Genomic DNA, 23,390 nt, shown 5'->3' with positions numbered 1-23,390 from the left:
CAGACTATCGGGTTTGATTGCAGGGTTTGGCGGTCGACCGTGGTGAATCATACCCAGGGTCTGTACACGTATTCGGTCGACCGGTCTTGCGTCGCGGTCTACCGAACAACCCCAAAACCAACTCCCTGGGTCCAAAATTCCTGTTCTCCACCAAATCTACATCCGGTTCCTCTTACATCCTATTTAAATCAGCATGCATATTCATACTCATATTCGATTTTAGCACATATGAAGATAAACCTTCCTTTATCTAGGCATTTCTATATTCGTATCCGCGGTTGTAAGCTAACATGAGCATAGTAATCATCTTACCCGAACCGTTTGCACCCCCGCTCACCTCCCTTCATACCTAATCATGTCTTAATTGCACTGGCGATGGCACCCTCAAAGCCCCACGTGCAGTTCCTCAAAAACCTCGATTCCTGCGCTGTTTAATGCTTTACTTGCCGCCTGAAACTATTGCTCCCCTTCATCCTGCCCGGTTCCTTTTGGTGACAACCCCCACACGATCAGTCCTTTGCTCTGTCCGACACGTGCCCATGAAAGCCGCAATTAAGCATCCTCGTACCAATAAAAAAACGTTATCGCATGTTTTCAACATGCAGGAGCACCGAAAAATCTCCATACCAAGTTAAACGGGCTTTTTAGCTACTAGCCCCTCGTATCTTTAATAGTTGCATATTAGCCCTCTATGATATACGTTCCCCGATTCATTCATTAACGGGTTTAGACCCAACATCCACTTAAAAACACCTGAATGCACTTGAGGTCTTCTTCTCTCTGGTGGTTTGAAAAGAATCTTAACCTAAAGTTAAGCTTCATAAAGACTTGAAACATCGATCCGAGAGAAGTTGTTTGGTGATTACAGGAATTGCGTTAAGAGTTAACCCGACAATGATTAAGTTTCTTTTCACTTAAACTGGAATACTAACAAAGGGAGCATTTTGCAAGACTCTATAGGGTACAAGGGACCAATATGCAATTTCTAAGATGTGAGAGATTAATATGCAATTATTAATGATGTAAAGGACCACTTATCTCAAAGATCCAAAAGATATATTTATATATTAGATTAATGAGTATCCTTATCATATAAGAAGATTTTCCTCCTTGTTATCTATGTGACACAATTCTCACCATTCTCATAAAATAGACACAAATGCTCACCAACTCACACACACTCTTCTACTCTTTTACTTTATGAGGATAGTGGGAATTGTGCCGCATAAGCATCAAGAAGAAAATCTCCTCCAATGACAAAGATACTCATTAATCTCTTTATATGTATAATTTATAATACTCTTCTCATTGCCGCCCAAAATTCTGCATGACGAGCCAATCTCCCAGCAACAAGTTTCCACCGCCTGATTTCCAGTGTGCAGACACGTGTCCTCCTCTGGTTCTTCCTCCTCCTCCACCGCCCTCTCCATCTCCGGCGAAATTTCAAATACCCAAAACTTCAACCCTAAGCAAACCCCTGCTATAACCGACAGCACACTCGGGCTGAACACAAACTACTCAGGATGGAGTCTTTCTTCCGAGGCTGGCTCTCCCGCCAAGCGCGAACTCCTCAAAGCTACGTCGCCGGCTAGCCAGCCGAACTCCTCAAAGCTACGCTGCGCCGCGTACCCCGCGACCAGCCGTCTCCTCCTCAAAACCCTGATCGACCCGTGCGTCTCGCCCACTACCATGAATATTACCATGAAAAAGCTCGACCTCGCCGCAAGAGATGTATTGCCTGATATTCTCTCCCTCCTGCGTACAACCCCTACGAGCGCACCTTCCTCTGGATCACCGGCTGGAAACCGTCGATGGCTCTGCTCCCCGCATAGCTGCTCGAGTCTTGCTCTCTCCCGAGAGCAAAATCGGCGACCGATTTGGAGCGAGTTAAAGCAGGAGGCTCCGCCGCCGCGGAGAGGGACTGTCAGAGGACGTACGGATGCGCGAGGGCGTGCAGGAAGGCCGATGGCGACTGCCGCAGGTGCTCGGGCCATGCGCGGCGGCCCGGGGAGACGCGGAAATGCGTCAGAGGCGCTGTCGAGACGGTCGCATCGGGTCGCTCAGGGTTCTGCAGGGTCCACGATGCACTTGAAGCGAGTGAGGACGGTGCAACGGCTGGCTCGGTGGAACGATACTGCGCCTGGCACAGACGGCCGGATTTTCTCGTACCGGGCACGCGCAGCTGTGCCACCTTCCGTATCCCGGGAAGTGGGCGCGCCGACGCGGCGTGGAGCCGCCACAGCTGCGGCAGAATGAGCAGCCGCCGACGATCCACCAGTGGTTTGGGGGAGTCCCTTAGTCGTCAGCTGAATAAGACCAGAGCATCAAGGCTTTGGTTTGAGTTAGGGTGTTTAGGTTGTCAAGAGTCGAGGGTGTTTGAATGAGTTTCCTTGTTTTCGAGCTACAAAGTGTGCACTGGTGTTTGAATGAGTTTTAACTCTTTGTTTGTCTTTTCTCTCGATCTCCAGGGGGTTATCAAGGCACACATTAAGCAGAATTTGATCCCAGGAGCTTATCCGCACTATAACGACTGCTCAACTACAATATCAGTACATATATTATTCTTAACAAAAGTAATAAGCAAAGAGGAAAACTAGATTTTTTTTGATTCCGGAAGAAATTGTTAGTGAAATAATAATCAATTTTCAGATAATAGTTGTTCGTTGCAAAACAACACAATTGTACAAACAAATAGAGTGAAACCACAACAGACTCTTAACAAACTGTAAAAACCATAGTGACAGGTTTCCTGCGCATAAAACAACTCATACATTCATTTTAGTTTTTCACTCGATTCATTAAAGCAACATTCATTTCAGTCTAAACTTAAATACAGTTCTGAAATTAAAAATTCTGATTGATCTCCATGAATCTCACAACCACCCACATAAAACCCCTCACATTATAACAGGATGAGGATAGATGACACCTTTATCTGTTCTCTTCCTTCAAGAAATCAGACAAGTGGAGGCTGATTATACTTGGTTCTGCAGTGTAATAGCTGTGCACATGAAACCCAAGAACCGTATCAATTGTGGGCATACAAACCCTCACCCTCTTAATCTAAGAATCCTACCGAGTTTTTGTCATGGAAATAAAGATCATTTTTCTATCAAAGACCATCATAGCTACTCTCTACTCCGTACCTTTCCTTTCAAAAAGACCACATTGTGTGGGGGGAGTTATCTACATCTTAAATTATCCTCAGAAATGTACATTACATGAAGGGGATAGCTCAAAATTACTCATTCAAAATACACATACTTCGTCTCGTGTTACCTCCAAGATGTATTATACCGAGACAAGAAGAACTGGAAGTCAGGGTGATCGACATTTAGAAGCTGAAGCCAATCGGCGGCAGCCTGCAAGAGAGAGTTTGCTTGCTCTTGCTCGTGATGCCCGTTGCACGTCCAAATTGAGCCCTGAAGCTTATATGATGCTAGTCCAAATACAGGAACAGGTAGCTTCTGTGGCATTTGGGACCTAACACTGCTAGGGACACTGTTGCACAAAGAATGCCCGTTGCTCAAGTCTGCCAGAGAGACAGCACAACCATCAAAATCAAACAATTCAAGTCACAAATCTTCTGGTTAAATCTAATCAAACTATAATCAATAAGAAGCTTACTGTTGGAAGGGGTAGATAACAAGTGAAAGGTTAGAAAGCAAGCATCCAAATCCTTCAATGTGTGTCCTGTTGGTATCCGGTATATAGGATACCTGCATTAGGTTCAAGACCAAATGTCATGTATGGATCAATGGGAAAATTCCATGAAAACCCCTTAGAAATGTTTTGCTTAAGACACTTCTTATGAACCCGAGAAAACCCATCTAATTTCATTCAATGGTTGTCAGATCCAAAAGGGATTGTACATTTTCCCCCCATGTATTCTTTAATTCTACCAAGAGCAGTTTAATCACAAAAATAATAATAATAAATAAATAAATAAATCTGAGAGCAAGTTTTTTCGGGTTAGGGCACGTAAAGAATAATAACGAAAGTCTCGTGACAATTTCCAATAGTTTAGAGGGGTTTTGTATGTTGCAATTTCAGAGGTTTTCTCTAATTCATAAAGCTGATAAAAGTTTGGAGCAAAAACACTCCAAAGCTTGGAGGGTTTTGTGAAATTTATCCTGAAGGAAATGAAGGCGTACCAAGCAACACACATCCAGCTGGAGGGGAGAAGATCACAGCTCTTGTATGTTCTTAGCCCTGGAAATTTACTAGCCAGAGCTGATATCTGCAAGCGAGAAATAGATCAAGATTTTGTCAGATATGGAGACAGATAAGAGTTGGTATGGCATCGAATTAGTGGTGAGCTTGCCTTATCAGATAGAGGCTCTCGGCCATATGGTAAATCACGTGCCAGGTACTCGAATATAGGTCTGGCTGCTTGATCAACATGGCTGTCACTGTTACTACTGGCTTCACTGCTTGTGTCCTGATAAGCTTCATCATCACTTTCATTGCCAGATTGCCTTCAAGCAAGACAAGAGAAAAGAATACTCGTCAAAAACAAAAAAGAGAAGCAGATAACGATGATTTAGCTCGCTGAAGGGAAAAAATGAGCACACAAAATGGTAAAAACATAATGAAAAATCAGAGCATGGAAACTTTTTCCAGACAAAGATTTAGTGTAGCTGATACAGGAAAAGAAATTTTAAAACATCTTGGAAAAGCACCAAACAAGGGAAAGGATAGCTGGCAAAGCAAGAAAGGATAGCTGGCAAAGCAATAGAACCCAAAACTTGCAGAAAATCACCTATGGAAGAGAATCATCTTGAAAATATAGAGAACACATAATAATATGATGCCTGAGCAGACATAGGAAGTAACAGTACACAATTCACAATTGATGACAAAAAATCTATAAATTTCTAAATTACTTTCTTCGCTAGATTATACATCAGCTATTCTCCAGATTAACACCTTGTACAAAAATTTTCTACTAAATGTATACATTTGAAATTTTTAACCATACAACTTGCTTTCTGAATACTTCTTCCCTGCAACTTAAGGTTCATAAAATCTTCTTTCTTCCATCGTCATCAATTCTATTTTTTCAAACCATATTCGCAAAACAAATTGAACCTACTTCCTCTACCCTCTACCCTAATAGAAGCTCCATCACGTACGCATTGCTCACACCCCCGACAACCCCCAAAAAGAAGACATAAACCCTCTTTTAATGCGTGGTTTTCTCTTATTCATTTAAGATAACTTCAGCATTATATTTTTACCACGATAACATGCTATGAAGGGGGGGAAACCTTGGAATGCTTATTTGTAGAAAAATTAACTTTAAAATCTTTATGTTAAAGGAAAATTCAAAGGGCACTTAAATGAAAAGTAGCTGAAAAGATATCCTAAATTAATTATTAGTTAAAGTTTGGGCAAAAATTACAGACGAAGTAGCAAACGTTTTAGACTATGGCCTAATACAGTAGAAACCCATAACAACAATTTGCAAGGTTTTTAGGTGTTTACCATAAGAAAAACAATTTCATTTTTAAATTGACATATCTCAAACCATTGACCTAAAAAATGTTGTCATCATCTGCCTATCAGTCTACTTTGTTATCCCAAGAAAAAAAAGATATATTATGTGGGGGCATTTTGGATGTAAAGATGCAAAACTATTCAGTTCTTTCTAATTAGGCATCCTAAGCTTTTATAGCTCAATATGTTAGGATAGTATGGTTTACTATCTTTTATGCATCACCAAGGAACTCGAGATCCGAAAAACATATTATTGTATATCATGACCAGTCATCTTGATTTTCAATTTGCACACCCCAACTATATATCTAAATGATGAGGACATCACGGGCAGATTCGGACGTACCTACTGGCGTAGGAAACACCCTTTGGTGGACAGCATATCTATCTGGTTTTGATTTGAAATTTGAATTACGGTTCAAATTTAGTAGTTAATTCAATTTTAGCAGTTTAGATTTGAAATTTAAATTATGATTTAAATTTAGTAGTTAATTCAGTTTTTTGTAAGTATTTGAGTGATTTTAGGGATTTCCAAATCTGTATTATTTTCTTCTCTTAAAGCACTGCTATAATCAGAAAAGAGATCAATGAATATTTGAATTAAAAAAAAATTGGTTACCTACGTCGTTGAAAACACTCGTGGCCTAGTGGTGTGAAAACCTAGCCGCCACTCCCTGCTCCTCATCCGTCGACCCCCTCCGGGAGCTTGCGCTCCCTGCCCTTGCCTCCACTATCCACTCCAATCAGCACCAATCCAAGCTTCGACTCGCCTGACAAGCCGCCGGGCCTGTTCGCCTCATCCCGCCACGCCGCGGTCCTCTCGTCGTCCTGTCGCCTGCTTCGCCTAATTCGATGCTATTGCCCGGCTTCGACTCTAGTCGAGCGCGCGTCTTCCAGTCGCCAGCTCCTACAGTCGCCTGCATCCGAACAGCCGCCACCATCCTCAGCCACGAAAGGGCCGTCGTCGTTCTTCATCCTTGAGCAATCGTCGCCCTCTCTTTCCCTCAGATCGAAACAACGCGAAAGTAATTATGGTTTTGATCTATTTTGATCAGACCCAACCTTGGTTCAGCTGGATCTAATTTTCAATTCAGATCCAACCCGCATTGGCAACAGACCTGTTAATGCCTCATACTTGATTCAAAGTCTGTTCAGACCTGTTCGGAGTCCAATTCGAATCTGATTCAAATCCGATTCGAACTCTGATTCCGCAACCCATTAGTGCATGGCTGATCCTGTACCTGAAGACGCCCAATTCGTGTACGACCCAGAGACCGGCATAGTAGACCTACAACTCTCTCAGTGGTTCGACTATCAGTCCTTCGACACACCAGCAGAGTACATTGATTATGTGACTCCTCAAATCGCTAATAGTGTGGAGAGCCGTCTAGGAATCAGTTCGTAGCACCGACGCTTCCACCCAGATGCACCACTTCACCCCAGCTACATCGCTCTCGGATGAGATCTCCCTCCCCTCATATTCGACGTCGTCGCACCGCCTCCAGAGGTCCCTCACGTCAAGCCTGTTCAGACCGACGAAGATTTCGTTCTCTCTCGACCCAGTACTCTAGAAACTGCCATCGTGTGCATGTTATTATCAATTTTATTATCAACTGTTATTGTGCTGCATTCTGCTTGACTAGTAAACAAGTGACTCTGTTTGCCTCGTATATCTGCTGATTTAAATATTACAAGTCGAACTTTATTACAAGAACAAATTTTTACATTTCTTTTCTGAGTAATTTACAAGGACATAAACTTAGTACATTGTAATTTTTGTTTAAAACCATCTAGAGCTCCACTATTTTCTTGAGACTCCTGCCTAGCTCGTTCGCTGATTTGGTAAAGCATTCTTGTCGCTGTTCTTCTTACCTGCATGCACATTGTTTCACATCATTTTTGGTATCATAGAATGATTCTAGGTTAGGAAATTTTCATTTATTTCTAAATTATTTTAATTGAGTCTTTTATTTGTTATTAAAAAACTACCATTCATCTCATTTAGTTGTTAGTGCATGCCCACTCGTACAAGTCTACCCTATCTATTAGGAGAGTCTAGTGAATCGTCTAGTGAGTCCAGCATGTCAGGCAGTACAAATCCCAAACTCCTTAAGAAATTTGATGAGCTAACAGGACAACTAGGTGTCGCATTCCAGGAGTGCAGAGCTACCTGTGAGACCTTGACAGACTTCTAAAATGTAACCAACGAAAGGATCGCTAGGCTTGAAGAAGCGTGTGTAGCAACTCCGCCGCCGCAAGATCAAGGGAATGGTTATAAGCACATCGTTCATCGACCCCCACCTCAACCTGTCCCTGATCCAGATGCTCAATACCTAAGGAGCATTAAGGTCGAAGCACCAACCTTTGATGATAAGCTCAACCCAAAAGCTTTCTTGGTCTGGCCAAAGAACATGGATCGCTATTTTGACTGGTACGCCCTGATAGAACCGCGAAAAGTCAAGTTTGCCGCAATGAAGCTTACCGGACAAGCCTGCCAATATTGGTCCAACCTTGAAATGTTAAGGCATGTTAGAGATGAGTTACCAATTCTAACTTGGTGAGAAATGGCCGACGAGCTAAAAATGAAATATCTCCCGTTATTGTTCTATCAGAGATTGCTAGACAAGTGACATCGACTTACTCAGGGAACCAAGTCTGCAAAAGAGTACGTTGCTCAATTTGACGAATTGTTTACTCGATGCAGCACCCTTAAGCAAGAGGCACCAATGAAAGTCTTATCAAAATTTAGAGCTGGATTAAGAAATGACCTCCAGATAGAACTCTTTGCTAGAGGAGTAGACATCCTTGAGAGAGCCTACGCCTTAGTTCAAGATTTGGATGAGGCTAAATCCCACCAATCCCATAGGAACCAAGATTTGCGAACTCATTCCTCCTAGTCCTCCCGTGCTACTACCTCTAATCAACCTCAGAGTCGACCTAACCCTAACTCTTCCCAGCCTAGAGTTGACCCCAAGGGCAAGGAGTCAGATTTCTCCAAGATTGGCCCTCATGTCAATTGCTACAAGTGTCAAGGATATGAATATGATTCTGCAAACTGTCCGACCCGTCACAAGATCTCTATCATCGATGGCCAATATGAATATGAACCTGAACTTGAGGATGAATTTGTCCATCAAGTTGACGATGATACTGATGATTTTTAGGAAGATATAAATGATATTGTCCTAGGTTGTCTTAGGCATATTGAGATCCCTACCATATCTGTTGTTAGATGTGTCATCTCCCAACCTAAGGCTGTTGATGATTGGAGACGTACTTCCATCTTCCACACGTTCACTAAGATTGGCGATAAGAAATGCAAAGTGATCGTGGACAGTGAAAGTTGTATTAATACGGTCTCCTCAACCGTGATAGCCAGGATTGGTCTTAAAGTCATACATCATCCTAATCCATACAAGGTATCATGGATTAATGACACTGCACTTCATGTCCAAGAAAGGTGTTTAGTCCCTCTTCACTTTGCCATTTACAAGGACAAGGTTTGGTGCGATGTTCTGAAGATGGATGTGGGTCAAGTTATTCTTGGAAGACCCTGGTTGATTGATAACGATGTTCATATCTTTGGACGGTCAAACATACTATTGTTCGAGCATGACGGAAAGAAGGTCAAGATCTTTACTATTCAGCCGAAAGGTAGTGACAAGCAGCCCAATCCAGCCAAGTCATTCAAATGCGTTAGCCTGATTAGAGCCAAAGGGATCGATCGTGAGCTAGCCAATGGAGCTCTCATTTTCATCCTCACTGCTAGAGAAGCTCCTAAGGATATTACCGATGTGATTCCTCCAGAAATCGCTCCTGTGTTGGAAGAATCCTCTGATGTCTTCCCTGAGGACCTTCCAGACCAATTACCTCTGATGCGTGACATCCAACACGCAATTGATTTAATCCCGGAAGCAACCTTCCCAATTTGCCTCACTATAGGATGAACCCCAATGAACATGCATAGTTGAAGAGGCACGTTGATGAACTGCTGAAAAAGGGCTTTGTGAAGGAAAGCATGAGTCCTTGTGCGGTCCCCGCATTATTGACGTCAAAGAAAGATGAAACATGGTGCATGTGTATGGATAGCCGTGCAATTAATAAGATCACGATGAAGTACCATTTTCTCATTTCCCAATTGGATGACATGTTTGATCTAATGTCTGGAACCACTATCTTTTCTAAGATTGATCTTAAGAGTGGCTACCATCATATTCGCATCCGTCCCGGTGACGAGTGGAAAACCACTTTCAAAAACGAAAGACGGATTGTATGAATGGATGGTCATGCCCATTGGCTTGACTAATGCTCCAAACACTTTTATGAGAGTGTTGACTCAAGTACTCCGCCCCTTTACGAGAGAAAATTCTTGGTGGTATGCTTTGATGATATCCTTATTTACAGTAACTCACGTGAGCAACACGTAGACCATCTGCGTCAAGTCTGTGTTGTGCTAAGAAAAGAGCAACTTTATGCCAATCCTAAGAAATGTACTGTTCTTACACACCAAGTCATTTTTCTAGGATTTGTAGTCTCTTCTGAAGGAGTATCCGCTGACCCTGAGAAAGTTTAGAGCTATCGAAGAGTGGCCCGAACCCAAGAACATTAGAGATGTTCGAAGCTTCCATGGACTCGCTACTTTTTATCATCGGTTTATAAAGAGCTTCAGCAACATCATGACCCCTATTACCGATTGTTTGAAAAAAAGGTGAGTTTGAGTAGTTAAAAGTTGCTACCAAGGCATTTATGGAGATCAAGTAGAGAATGTCGCAGGCGTCTGTTATGCGCCTACCCAATTTTTCTAAGGACTTTGAAGTTGCATGCGATGCTTCTGGTATTGGTATAAGTGAAGCCCTATCTCAAGGACATTGTTGCTTACTTTAGTGAGAAACTGAATGATACTAGGCAGCGCTATTCTACCTATGATAAAGAATTCTATGCGGTGATACAATCTCTTCACCACTGGCGTCACTACCTGGTGCCGCAAGAATTCGTTATATATTCTGACCATGAAGCCCTTCAATATATTCACTCTCAAAAGAAGCTGAATGTCAGACATGGTCGTTGGTTGAGTTCCTTCAGGACTACACCAACACGATTAAACACAAAACGGGAGTAGAGAATAAAACGGCTGACGCATTTAGTCGCCGCATGCACCTTTCCATTATGAATGCAGTAGTCAGCTTTGAAAAAGTCAAAGAGTAGCATGAGTGATGCACTGATTTTAGCGAAGTTTACACTTTGCTAAGTGATGGAGTAACTCGTGAAATATATGGCTTTCACCTGCAGGATGGATATCTTTTCTATTTTCGCAAGTTGTGTATTCTCACCACCTCTCTGAGAGAATTCTTGATTTGGGAACTACATGCTGGAGGCCTTACGGAACATTGAGGGAATAACAAGACTGTCGAGACAGTTGAATGTCTCTTCTATTAGCCAAGTATTAAACGTGACATTGTTAGGCTAGTGGGTCGATGTCACATCAGTCAACTGGCTAAACAACGTAAGCAAAATACTAGTCTGTACACTACTCTCCCTGTCCAAAATTGTCCATGGCAAGATGTCAGTATTGACTTCGTGTTAGGACTTCCAAAGACGATTAGAAAACACGATTTCATCCTTGTTGTTGTGAACCAATTCTCCAAAATGGCCCACTTCATACCGTGCTCCAAGACTTCTGATGCTTCTCATATGACCAAGCTATGCTTTAATGAAGTTGTTAGACTGCACGGCTTACCGAAAACAATTGTGTCTGATAGGGATGTTAAATTTATCAGTTATTTTTGAAAAACCTTTTAGCGCAAAATAAAAACTAAGCTTCAATTCTCAACGGCCTTTCATCCCGAGACCGATGGTCAAACAGAAGTAGTTAACAGGAGCTTAGGTAACCTTTTAAGATCGCTAGTTGGCGAGAATTTTAAAGATTATGATCAATATCTGCCTACTACTGAATTTTCCTATAATAACTCTGTGAATAGGTTTACAGGTGTCAGTCCAGCTGAAGTCGTGTATGGTTACAAGCCTAGACAGGCAGCCTATAGATCTTGTCCCCGTGTCTGTACACCATAGAGTATCTGAGTCAGCATCTGCATTTGCATCTCATATTCATGACTTGCATAAAGAAATCAACAAAAAGATCAATGACAGCAATGCTAACTATAAAATGCGTGCAAATCTATGGAGGTTCAAAGAATTTAGTGTTAGGGATTATGTGATGGTCTGGATACATCCGGAACGATTTCATCCCGGAATTGTTAAAAAATTACATGCACGAAGTGCAGACTTTCAAAAATTTTAAGAAAATTAATGATAATGTTTATGTTCTCGACCTTCTTGAAGGTTTTAATATTGGTTCGACTTTTAATATAGAGGCTTTAGTAGAATACAAAGGCTCACATTTTAACCCTGACAACCCACTGGTTAATGAGCCTACCCATGAGCCTATTTCTGAAAGCTCTCTTTTACCTCCACTTTCTCAAATATCACCCCCATATACAACACATGACATTGGTAATATTATTAATGATAAATTGTCTCTACTAGCGATGGTGGTATCCGCAGGTACTTAGTGCGTTGGAGAGGTCGACCTGAGTTTGACGATACTTGGTTCGATCGAGATGATCTACAGAGGCTGGATCCATATCTTCTTGAGCAGTATGACAGTCGTCCTGACTTGCACTCGACAGGATCGAGTTCTCTCCCACCCCAAGAGAATGATGAGGACATCACAAGCAGATTCGGACGTACCTACCGGCGTAGGAAACGCTCTCTGGTGGACAACATACCTATCTGGTTTTTATTTGAAATTTGAATTACGGTTCAAATTTAGTAGTTGATTCAGTTTTAGCAATTTAGATTTGAAATTTGAATTACGGTTTAAATTTAGTAGTTAATTCGGTTTTTTGTAAGTATTTTAGTGATTTTAGGGATTTCCAAATCTATATTTTTTCTTCTTTTAAAGCACTGTTGTAATCAGAAAAGAGATCAATGAAGATTTGAATTAAAAAATTTTGATTACCTACATCGTTGAAAACACTCGTGGCCTAGTGGTGTGAAACCCTAGCCGCCACCTCCCTGTCCTCCTCCCCCACCTCCACTTCCAATCAGCCCACCGAGTCAACCTTGAGTCCCTGACAACGCCCACCTATTTGCGCTCATCCCGTCGCCGTGCCGAGTTCTCACGTCGCGCCTAAGTTTCGGCAGCGTGTCCGCGTTGCTTCCGCCCAGTCGATGTTTCGCCTCAATTTTAACATCCAGTCGAACTCTGCGTGCCTCTGGAAAAGCAGTCGCTCAGGTACTAAGTCGTCGCGCTACCGAAAGCGCAGCCACGACAATTTAAAGGTCTCACCACTGAAGATCGCGCGGCGTTCTCCATCCTCGACCGAGTCGTACACCGTGGCCTCTCTTTCCCTAATCGAAGACAAACGCAGAGAGTATTCGGTTTTGATCTATTTTGATCAGACCTGACCCTAGCTCAGCTGGATCTGATTTTCAATTCAGATCCAACCCACATTGGCAACAGACCCGTTAATACCTCATACTTGATTCAAAGACGGTTCAGACCCGTTTGGAGTCCAATTTGAATCTGATTCAAATCCAATTCGAACCCTGATTCCGCGACCCATTAGTGCATGGTCGATCCTGCAGCTGAAGATGTCCAATTCGTGTACGACCCAGAGACCGGCGTGGTAGACCTGCAACTCTCTCGGTGGTTCGACTATCAGTCTTTCGACACACCAGCAGAGCAGAGTACATTGATCGTGACTCCTCAGATCATTGATAGTGTGGAGAGTCGTCTGGGAATCAGTTCGTGGCACCGACGCTTCCATCCAGACGCACCACTTCACCCGAACTACATCGCTCTTGGAGGAGATCTCTCTCCCCTCATATTCGGTGTCATCGCACCACCTCCAAATGTCCCTCACGTCGAGCCTATTCAGATCGACGAATGTTTCGTTCTCTCTCGACTCAGTACTTTAGGAACTGTCATCGTGTGCATGTTATTATCAATTTTATTATCAACTGTTATTGTGATTTGTTCTGCTTGATTAGTGAGCAAGTGACTCTGTTTGCCTCGTATATCTGTTGATTTAAATATTACAAGTCAAACTTTATTACAAGAACAAATTTTTACATTTCTTTTCTGAGTAATTTACAAGGCCGCAAACTTAGTACATTGCAATTTTTGTTTAAAACCATCTAAAGCTCCACTATTTTCTTGAGACTCCTGCCTAGATCGATCGTTGATTTGGTGAAGCATTGCTGTCGTTGTTCTTCTTACCTGCATGCACATTGTTTTACATCACTAAAACCTATCATGACCAGTCATCTTGATTTTCAATTTGCACACCCCAACTATAGATCTAAAACTTTACCACCTATTTCTCTATCCATCTATCCTGTAGCACATATGCACACAGAAGAGGACTAGAAACCATCGAAATTTGGTTCATTTAGCGTTGCAGACTTTGTAGACCAAGAACAGAATGGGTTTGCACTTTGAAAAAGGTTTTGTTATACTTGAACAGCTCACCACCCTCCCAATAGGAGCCAAATCAATCTATTTATCCATTTTATCTATTTTCCTATCTATTCGGTGGTAACATTGCGGTAGAGACTTAGGCAAGAATGCTCAAAATCACTCAAATCTTGTTTCCTTTGCACTCAAAAAGTTGTAAATCAAGACGAACAAGTGGATTTGCAATAAAATAGACCTCTATTGGAGTTGGAAAGGATTTCAAATCCTTGCTGCATTAATCAAGTGACCAAGCCAACATCGTATACAAGGCTCAGCATTACAACTTCCTTTTTCCACTGCTGAAGAACAGAGACTTTTACTTTTGTAACATAGAAGATACTCACTGATGTTTGAGACTGTGGCACAGACTTTAGAATGAAGAAAAGCTATGTTGTGTACCTCGGAATGGCAAATTAGAACGCCTCCAGAATCAAGTATCTCATGGAACACATAATTTGATAGGGCGTGTTGCCATATCTTACAAACAACAATAGCATAACAATATGTTGGCATACAATTTTATTAGAAGCCTTGAAGACTTGATTTCTTCATATGCCCACACTTTTGCTTGTTGGCTTCTTCAGGTTGGTGATGTTATTGAAGTAGCTTTGCTTCATCCATACTGGGTTCGATGGTCGGAAGAAAATTTAAATTACTCCGATTAACGCTTTTTAATCTAAAATAACAAGCTATCGAAAAAAAGGTAATGGTTACAATTTAGATAGTGAAGTCAGCAATGATCTATATTACCTTGTGCCAGGTGATATTAGAATGTTTGCTGAATACCTACAATTTTATAAGAAGCCTTGAAGACTTTTATTTTTCCCCTTCATATGCCCACACTTTTGTTTGTTGGCTGCTACAGGTTAGTGATGTTATTGAAGTAGCTTTGCTTCAAACCTTTCAACCATATTGGATTTGATGATGGGAAACTTTTTTAAATTTTAATATAAAATAACAAGCTATCTAAAACAATGGTAATGGTTACAGTTTAGATAGTGAAGTCAGCAATGATCCATATTACCTTGTGCCAGGTCATTTTAGAATGTTTGCTGAATAACTACAATTTTATTAGAAGCATTGACGACTTTTATATTTTCCCCTTCATATTCCCACACTTTTGTTTGTTGGCTTCTTCAGGTTGGCGATGTTATTGAAGTAGCTTTGCTTTCAAGCCTTCAACCATATTGGATTTGATGGTCGGTAAAATTTTTAAATTTTAATCTAAGAGTGTGTTTGGTAACCAAAGTGTTTTTTTTTTAGTGTATTTTTAAAAAAACACCATACCATGGTGTTTATTTTTCAAACGTGTTTTCAAAACACCATTTTTAGTTATTATTTATATACTGGTGGACGGCGGCGACCGGATGACGACGGCGGCGAGCTGGTAGAGCGGCGCGGCGCGCAGTGGGCTGGCAGGCGGTTACGGTGGCGAGTGCGACTGCGGCGTCTGCGGCGCGGCGACGGCGGACGGTGGACGGCCGCGGGCAGCGGCGTCGGCGGCGCGCAGACAGGCCCGACGAGGCCACGACGGGCTGAGCCGGGCGAACGGCGGCGGGCGGCGACGGACGGCCGACGGCAGCGGCGGCGGTGGCGGCGGACAGGCCGACGGGCAGTGGCCGCGGACCGGCGACGGCAGCCGGCGGGCCAACAGGCGAACGGCGGGTGGGCGGTACGGCGGACGACCGACCAAGCAGTGACGGGCGGCGGAGCGACGAGCCGCTACTGGCGCGACGACCGACAGGCAGCGACGACGGCGGGCACGAGCTGGCGCAGGCCTGGCATGACAGCGCGCGTGGACGAGGACGGGCGTCGAGCGGTCAACGAGCAGCGGCGGGCGGCGACAGGCCGACGGCTGACGGGCAGCGGGATTAATGAAAAAACGGGTAGCGACAGGCACTGCGGGCGCGACGACGGCGGCGGGAGGGCGGGGGGGCGGGTAAGAGGCGCGGCGGCGGCGGGGGTTAGAGGCGGCGGGGGAGAAGGCGGTGGACGCCGGACGGGCAACGGCGGCGACGGGCGGCGGACGCGGCGACGGCAGCCGCGGGCAGCGACAGCGACGGGCCAGGTAGCGGCGTGGGGGCAGCGGCAGGGCGTAGGCGCGGCAGCGGCGGGTGGTGGCGGCGGGCGCGCGGACGGCCGACGAGAGCGGGCGGCGAGCGGGCGAGCGGGCCGACGGCAACGACGGGCGGCGACTTAGATGAAAAAACGGAATCTCAAAACACATTTTTGGTGTTTTAAGAAAAGCGTTTATTTTTTGGATTTTGTAAAGGGTCAAGTCAAAAAATCGCCCCGGTTGCCAAACACGTTTCATTATTTTTTTAAAAGAAAAAACGAAAATGACAAAAACGCCATGGTTGCCAAACGCTCCCTAAAATAACAAGCTATCAAATAATGGTAATTGTTACAATTCAGATAATGAAGTCAGCAATGATTAATATTACCTTGTGCCAGGACATATTAGAATGTTTGCTCAATACCAGCCACTAACTTAACGTAACCAGAATGTGCCATCATAATATCAGTGATAAATACTTTAGGTAATGGACATGAAATAGCATTACGAGGGTTATATCCACATTCTCATATATATAGATGGTGGATCAGAAAAAATAAAAGGAGAGAAAAATAGAGCATCAAGCATGCTCTATTTGCCATCTCAAAAGCTAACCATCTTTCATGCCAGGGTTAACAAAGGTAAGCTATCTCACAAATAACTACATAAAATAGGCTACCTCCCTGAAAATTTTGCCCTAATTATTTATGTTATCCTTTTAGGAGCAAGATTGGGATGAGTTTTTACTGTAACAGAACTGCCATCAACAAAAACCTTTATAGTTGCTTGCTTTCATTGGTCTTTTTAAACTTAGAAGACATGGAATAAAAAACATATGCATTATAGGTTTGTACTTTTAATTTTCATACATTTCTTTTTTTTCATCTCAAATTATTGAGACCTGCCTACTTAGCGTGCTCATAGATTCAAGTGTCAATTCCAACGAAGATTTAGCACAAATCTAAATTCACATTTTCTTAGACTATCTGTTTTCAAGAATGAATACTTGTAAATCTTATTTACAAGACATGCAGAAAGCACACATATGATCTCATTCAAGTATAATGCCATAGAATATCCCAATCAATTGCCAAATTCATCATATAAGTCAACACATTAGAAAATCTAATATGGTATGCAGTTCCAGTACATTTCAAACACGCGTTTTCAGCAACTATGCATGTAAAAGATAGTTGTCACATACTATGCAAATAATTCAATTGTAACTATACATGTAAAAGATAGTTGTCACATACTATGCAAATAATTCAATTGTATACCAATATATAATTCAAATGACTGTGTATGATTTAGAAACTATAGGACTTTGTATGAGTCTTTGGTGAAACAGATACCATTAACGAATAAGAAGGTAGACATAATTGCTACAGTTTATAAGATTTAACATCACCACGTTCCTTATACCCTCATATAATAAACTGTAGACAATAAACTAATGAATGGAGCCCATCTAGTCTAGAATCCATATACTGTAAAAGAAAATACTTCGGTTGTTTACTTACATAGTACCAATAGACATGAACTGACGAGTTAGGACAAAGAGCTTGAACAATACAACCACAACAGTTCTTTTATCAGGAAAAAAAATCATACGCAAAACATTGTAGAACTTCATAATCACAACCATTTTCCACACAGATAAGAGTCATAAGACCAATCTGACAAGCCTCGCTTCTTGACACTCCATAAACTTTTCTCCAGTGATACACCTAAAATTTAAGTTATAACTAAATTTCTTAACTAACCCAAAAACAGAACATGGTAATGCACAAGAAGGACCAAGGTGGCCTTCAACGGAAAACACGTTTTATTAAAACCCCTAAAACATTATTTTCTCTAATAGCAAGCATGGGAGCTCAGACTCCCTGCCCAATGGAGAATCAATAACATACCCTACACCATTTTTCAATCATGCTGAGCTCCGAGCCTCAGACTCCTGGTCCAATGAAGCATCATCAACATAAACTCCATAACTTGCTAGCCCGGCTTCAATATGATTAACAACAATAACATAAGCGTGCTCAAGTCTATCACATGGCGAAATAACACTTATATATAACTCTGGAACCTATTCAACCAAGAACTGAGACTACCTTCTTAAGAATACTGACAGGGATACCTTCATGCTCGTAAGAAAGAACACGAAACACTATACTTGCAGAATTTGTAGAAAACACTTAAACAAGAAGATTCAGGACAGTAGCATTAACCTTTAACAAAGACTAAAAATATATATAATTACGCTACCATAATGTCAATAATAGAGAAGGTCGTACCTTGATCTTAAGGAATGTCTCGAAGAATGCACATATAATTGAATGCCAGATAAATAAGGCACGTAATACTGAATGACTGCAGCCTCGCCATTCAAAACCAAAGGCACTCCAGCTCCATAAGCACTCCACTCCCTAAACGACTCCCAAAGATCTTCAAGATCAAAGTACGGACACGATTCCACATTATCCGATCTACTCCATCTCCTCACGCTCATCTAGTTCAACAGAAAACAAGAAATTTACTAAAATCACTGATTCAAAAAAAATCAACTTCCCCCCTTGTCTACGTTAATTGCTGCACTTTAATACCCTAAAGTCACCTTCATTTTTTTAATTCACACCCTAAAAATTAAACTTTCTTAAATAATCGCCCCAAAGTTTCACCCTTTTTTAACTTCATAATACATTCCATTACATAGCCGTTAAATGGGACCTAAAAAATCCTTTCTTGTTAATTCTTCCTTTCACCTTATGGTTAAATTTCAATTTTTGTTGTTAATACTGTTAAGCAGGGTTATTTCTACTACAATTCAATGTCAAATTTCAATGTCTTCACTTGTAATGAAGAAGAGAGGATTCAGAGGTGTCACATGATAACCATGTCCATGGTGATGTAATGGTGATGTAATGGAAGGTATTAAAGTAAAAAAGAATAAAACTTTTTGAGGTACTATTTCAGCAAATTTAAACTTCAGGTTAAACTAAAGGGTGCTGAACTGCAATGCTCTAAACTGCTCACCTTTCTATGATACCGCGAGGGGACCACCGGCGTAATGGACTCAATAAACCGGTCCAAGTTTCCGGCGGGGTTCGGCAGCGGGACCGAAGACGAATTCGAATTCGAATTGGAAGACGAAGTCACCGCCGACTTCGACGAAGAATCATCAGACTCCGCACGTGCCTCGTCGATCGCCGGAGAGTTCGCCGCCCGCCGCCGCGAGGCTTCGTTTCTGATGCCTTCTTAGGGCTTTGCTGTTGCTGCTCTTTGCTGCCGCTGTTGCTGTTGCTGTTGCTGCTGCCTTCGAACTGCCGGAGGAGTGTAGAACCGGTCGATGCCGTGGGCGCGAGCGGAGGAGGAAGCGCCGACGACCATCGGGACTCGGGATCTGGGGTTGGAGATCGGAGGGGTTCGGATCTGGACTGAAACCCTAGGGTTTTGGGATCTGATAAAAATTGGTGAAAGGAGAAAGAGAGGCGCCGTAGTTTTTTCGACTCCCGTTATTACTAATTTTCTCCTCTTATTTATTTGAGTTGACAAAAAGTAATAAAGCTTAAAAATAGGGTGGTTCTTTAAATTGGCTAATACAAGTGAATTAAATACAGCCTAGTAATTTATGCAATCATCAAATCATTTTAATAAGTAGACAATATGCTAACAAAATTAAAAATAATATAATAAAATATAAAAAAAATTGAGAGTTTAAGAAAGACCTCGAACTTTGTTGAGTTTTGTACAAAATCCCACCTAAATTTTATAAATTAGAGAGATACCTGAGCTTTCATAATTTCATATTCAATCTCTATTAAGCCCCTATGGTTTCATCTGCGAATCTATTAAGCCCCCGTGGTTTTTTTCGACTCTATTAAGCCCCCGTGGTTTCATCTGCGAATCTATTAAGCCCCCGTGGTTTTTTTCGACTCTATTAAGCTCCTGTGGTTTCATCTGCGAATCTATTAAGCCCCGTTTGAAATCCAAAGCAAGGGGCTTAATAGATTCGCAGATGAAACCACAAGGGGCTTAATAGAGTCAAAAAAAGAATGAGGGCTTAATAGATTCGCAGATGAAACCACAAGGGCTTAATAGAGCCGAAAAAACCACGGGGGCTTAATAGATTCGCAGATAAAACCACGGGGGCTTAATAGAGTCGGAAAAAACCACGGGGGCTTAATAGATTCGCAGATGAAACCATAGGGGCTTAATAGAGTTTGAGTTCTGAAAACTTCCTTGAATTATTTTTCTTTTTTCTTTTTTCTTTTTTCTTTTTTCTTTTTTTAAATCCCACGGCGTTCGGCGCATACGAAAGAGTCGAACCAGCCCCCCCCCCCCCCCCGCACCAGTGAGCGCTATTGGGCCTCCAACTTCCTTGAATGTACGCTGGGGCCGCTATAATAAACGGCATCTAGTCATAAATAAAAGACCTTAGACTGTCGATAAGGAAAGTGGAGGAGGAGGAGGAGCGAGGGGATTTAGTAGAGACGTTAAATTAAACTAACGAAAAAGAGTCTTATCTCGTCGCAAAATACGGATCACATCAGAACACCCGCGCAGGATGTTTCGAATCATATAAGGTGTATAGCGGATCTCCACAGTGTTGTTTCTTCACTCTTCCCGTTTCTGTATGTACGGTTCAGAACACCCCGCATCACCTGTAAACTATCTCTGCTACTTACGTACACTTAACTTTGGAACTAAAATTGAGAAGACTCGTCATCAACCAAAACCGTTACGTAAAGTTCCGTAGAAAAAGCTATAGCTTCGATCTGGAGTTTAATCCCATCAACGGGCAAAGCTAGCAAATTAATTGATCTGAAATAAGAAACGGTTAAGGACATTGTTCTGGAGGCTGATTAAAAGAATAAATAAATACGAATTGCAATGCAATAACCATGCCAGGGCATGTTCTATCCCTTTAATACACGCATATGATCCTAGGGAGCTCGTCATGTTACTCTGCTACAAGTCATGGTTACTAAAGACTAATCCAGTCCTACTACAGTTGGCATAATTAGGTCAGGTTTTTTTTTTTTCCAAAACAAACAAAGAATATTAATTGCTAACAAAATTTCCTGTTCCGATGGAAGGCTGAGCATAAGCGCTAGGTGTATAATTGCTTTCATAATTTCCCTCGAACATGATAGTAGAGCTTAATTGAGTGTCTAATGAGATGATCAGCTGCATTTAGTCCTATTATTTTTCATTTCTAGACTACAGATCATCTACGAAGAATTTACAGGTCGCACATCCGAATTAGCTTTGGCATATCTAACCTGCAGGAAGAGCAAAAGGACGGTTTTAGTTAACTCACATATCAACTTACTATGTGTAGTGAAACAATGAACATAACTTAGGATATGCATTTACGATACTAAATATAGTGTATTAGTTTTCTCTCCATCACCATACAAGCCTAAACCATCATAAACCCCTGAAAATGGTTCATGACTTGCTTAAAAAAGCATGACATTTGTTTATAAAAAAAATTATTCTAAACAGGGAATTTTACAACATAAGAAGATACATTGTACATGTCCTCACATAATTTATATGGGCAAACCACCATCCCTCTTGTAATCCTAGAAAACATGGGATCAAGCAGCTCTAACCGATGATACAGCAAGTTTTTTTTTGTCGTTTTTGTTTCAATCATCTTTCTGATGTAAAACACGAGGTAGACTGTTACCATTTAGTGCAGCATGGGTCGTTTTTGTTTCAATCATCTTTCTGATGTAAAACACGAGGTAGACTGTTACCATTTAGTGCAGCATGGTAGACTCGCTTCTCAGGTAGCCTTCTGATGTAAAACACGAGGTAGACTGTTACCATTTAGTGCAGCATGGTAGACTCGCTTCTCAGGTAGCCCGATGTCTGAAAGTATTAGGTTACCCTGCAGCAAGGGGATCATTGAATTAGCATAATTGTACAAATACATGCAATAAAATTTATTTAATAGCCTATAGACAAGTTTTAACTTCTACTAGATAAGTAAAACTTGAATCAAATGTTTGGGTTCAACTGATCAACTTGCACAGGTGTGGTTCATCCCTTCTTAAGGAAAAAAAATAAAAGAAAAAGCCATTAGGCCAGTATTCTGGCGTAATTTCATCTATAAAGAAAATGTGAATATGATAACCTATTCATCTATTGTTTTTGAGAACCATATGTACAAGTTTTACACACTAACGGATGTGACCAAAAAAGGAAAAAAAACAGAAATACCACAGAATTTAGTTACTAATTGCTTACCTGATTAATTTGCATTTTAATGAATAGTAAATAGTTTTTAGCTAACTGGCATTATGGTCATTAATTTGTCTGCCTGATTACTTTTGTACCCTTTAAATTATGCACGCTTGTTCTTCATTATATGTTCCACTTGTCATAGAAAACAACATAACAATGTGTGATAGAAGACATATAAAATGTACCTCATCAGCCATGAATTTTCTAACATTGCATGCGTAGAGTTTGGGATCTTCTTTTTCTTGTTCGGAAGGATAATACACAGGCAAGCGGGTCACTTCAATATAATTAACAAATTGACAAAGAAGCAAAAAGACATGGCGAACCTGCCAGACAAAGTTTGAAAATGTTAAAATTATAGGTGACCTTATAATTGATCCGAAACAACTTATGAGAATGAAAAGAGAAAATAATAAGTGATCAAAAGCGCAATGCAACAAAGACAACTATTTTATCGTATAGTACACCCACACAACCAAAAAGGGCTTTAGAAGCAACAAGGCAATCAATTCCCATGAGTTAGAAGTTAGAATCTTTAACCATAAATCAATTGCTAAAACTAGGTATCTATATAAGCCATGATCACTAGACACAGACACGAATCACGTGCTGAAATAACACTGGGTGTCCAACACAGCAATTTACGTATATCTGCATCATTTCATCTGAGTATATGTATACTTGACAAATATAAATATGTATGTTTGACACTATTTATACATGAAAGAACCTAACTATAGCAAATTGGTATATAATAATTAGCTTTTGTGAAAAGGGGCACAAACATATTCCTTATATAAAAATGTTGAGGTAAATTGCAGTAACAAATTTTAAGGGTCAAACAAGGCCACACACAAGAAGTCATGCCAGACACACTGTTGTATATATGATAGTATATAAGGAAGCACTAGCAGGATGAAAGGAAAATATTCTGCCACCTATTTGTTACTCATTGCATGGCATTGTTCACTTGAACTGATTCATGTAAAGGCAGGAGTGAGGAGAATGTCAGCTTGGGCATGTGCTTATGTTCTGTTCAAGTTGGGTGTAACGGCGGTC

The 23,390-nt window shown here is 41.4% G+C and overlaps 2 protein-coding genes across 2 annotated transcripts in view; both read right to left on the bottom strand.

Annotated features, from left to right (window-relative positions):
- Positions 1 to 2,694: 2,694 nt before the first annotated feature.
- Positions 2,695 to 19,600, bottom strand: LOC109827557. The gene is made up of 6 exons (XM_020394562.1): positions 19,110 to 19,600; positions 18,371 to 18,585; positions 4,325 to 4,478; positions 4,155 to 4,240; positions 3,628 to 3,719; positions 2,695 to 3,532 (listed from the first exon to the last, which is right to left on the bottom strand). The coding sequence occupies exons 2-6, from the start codon at positions 18,583 to 18,585 to the stop codon at positions 3,276 to 3,278; spliced, it is 804 nt and encodes a 267-aa protein (XP_020250151.1). The 5' UTR covers positions 19,110 to 19,600; the 3' UTR covers positions 2,695 to 3,275.
- Positions 19,601 to 20,935: 1,335 nt separating this feature from the next.
- Positions 20,936 to 23,390, bottom strand: part of LOC109827555 (lysophospholipid acyltransferase LPEAT1) — a 13,587-nt gene continuing 11,132 nt past the window's right edge. The window contains exons 6-8 of the mRNA XM_020394559.1: positions 22,517 to 22,657; positions 21,912 to 21,975; positions 20,936 to 21,358 (exon numbers count right to left, since the gene is read on the bottom strand). Of these exons, the coding sequence (XP_020250148.1) occupies positions 21,354 to 21,358; positions 21,912 to 21,975; positions 22,517 to 22,657 (210 nt within the window). The 3' untranslated portion in view covers positions 20,936 to 21,353. The remainder of the gene's footprint in view (positions 21,359 to 21,911; positions 21,976 to 22,516; positions 22,658 to 23,390) is intronic.

This window comes from Asparagus officinalis, unplaced genomic scaffold, assembly GCF_001876935.1.
Source record: "Asparagus officinalis unplaced genomic scaffold, Aspof.V1 AsparagusV1_Un291, whole genome shotgun sequence".
NCBI classification, from domain to species: Eukaryota; Viridiplantae; Streptophyta; class Magnoliopsida; order Asparagales; family Asparagaceae; genus Asparagus; species Asparagus officinalis.
Note: the sequence above shows the minus strand (reverse complement) of the source record. Positions and strands in the feature narration are given on the sequence as shown.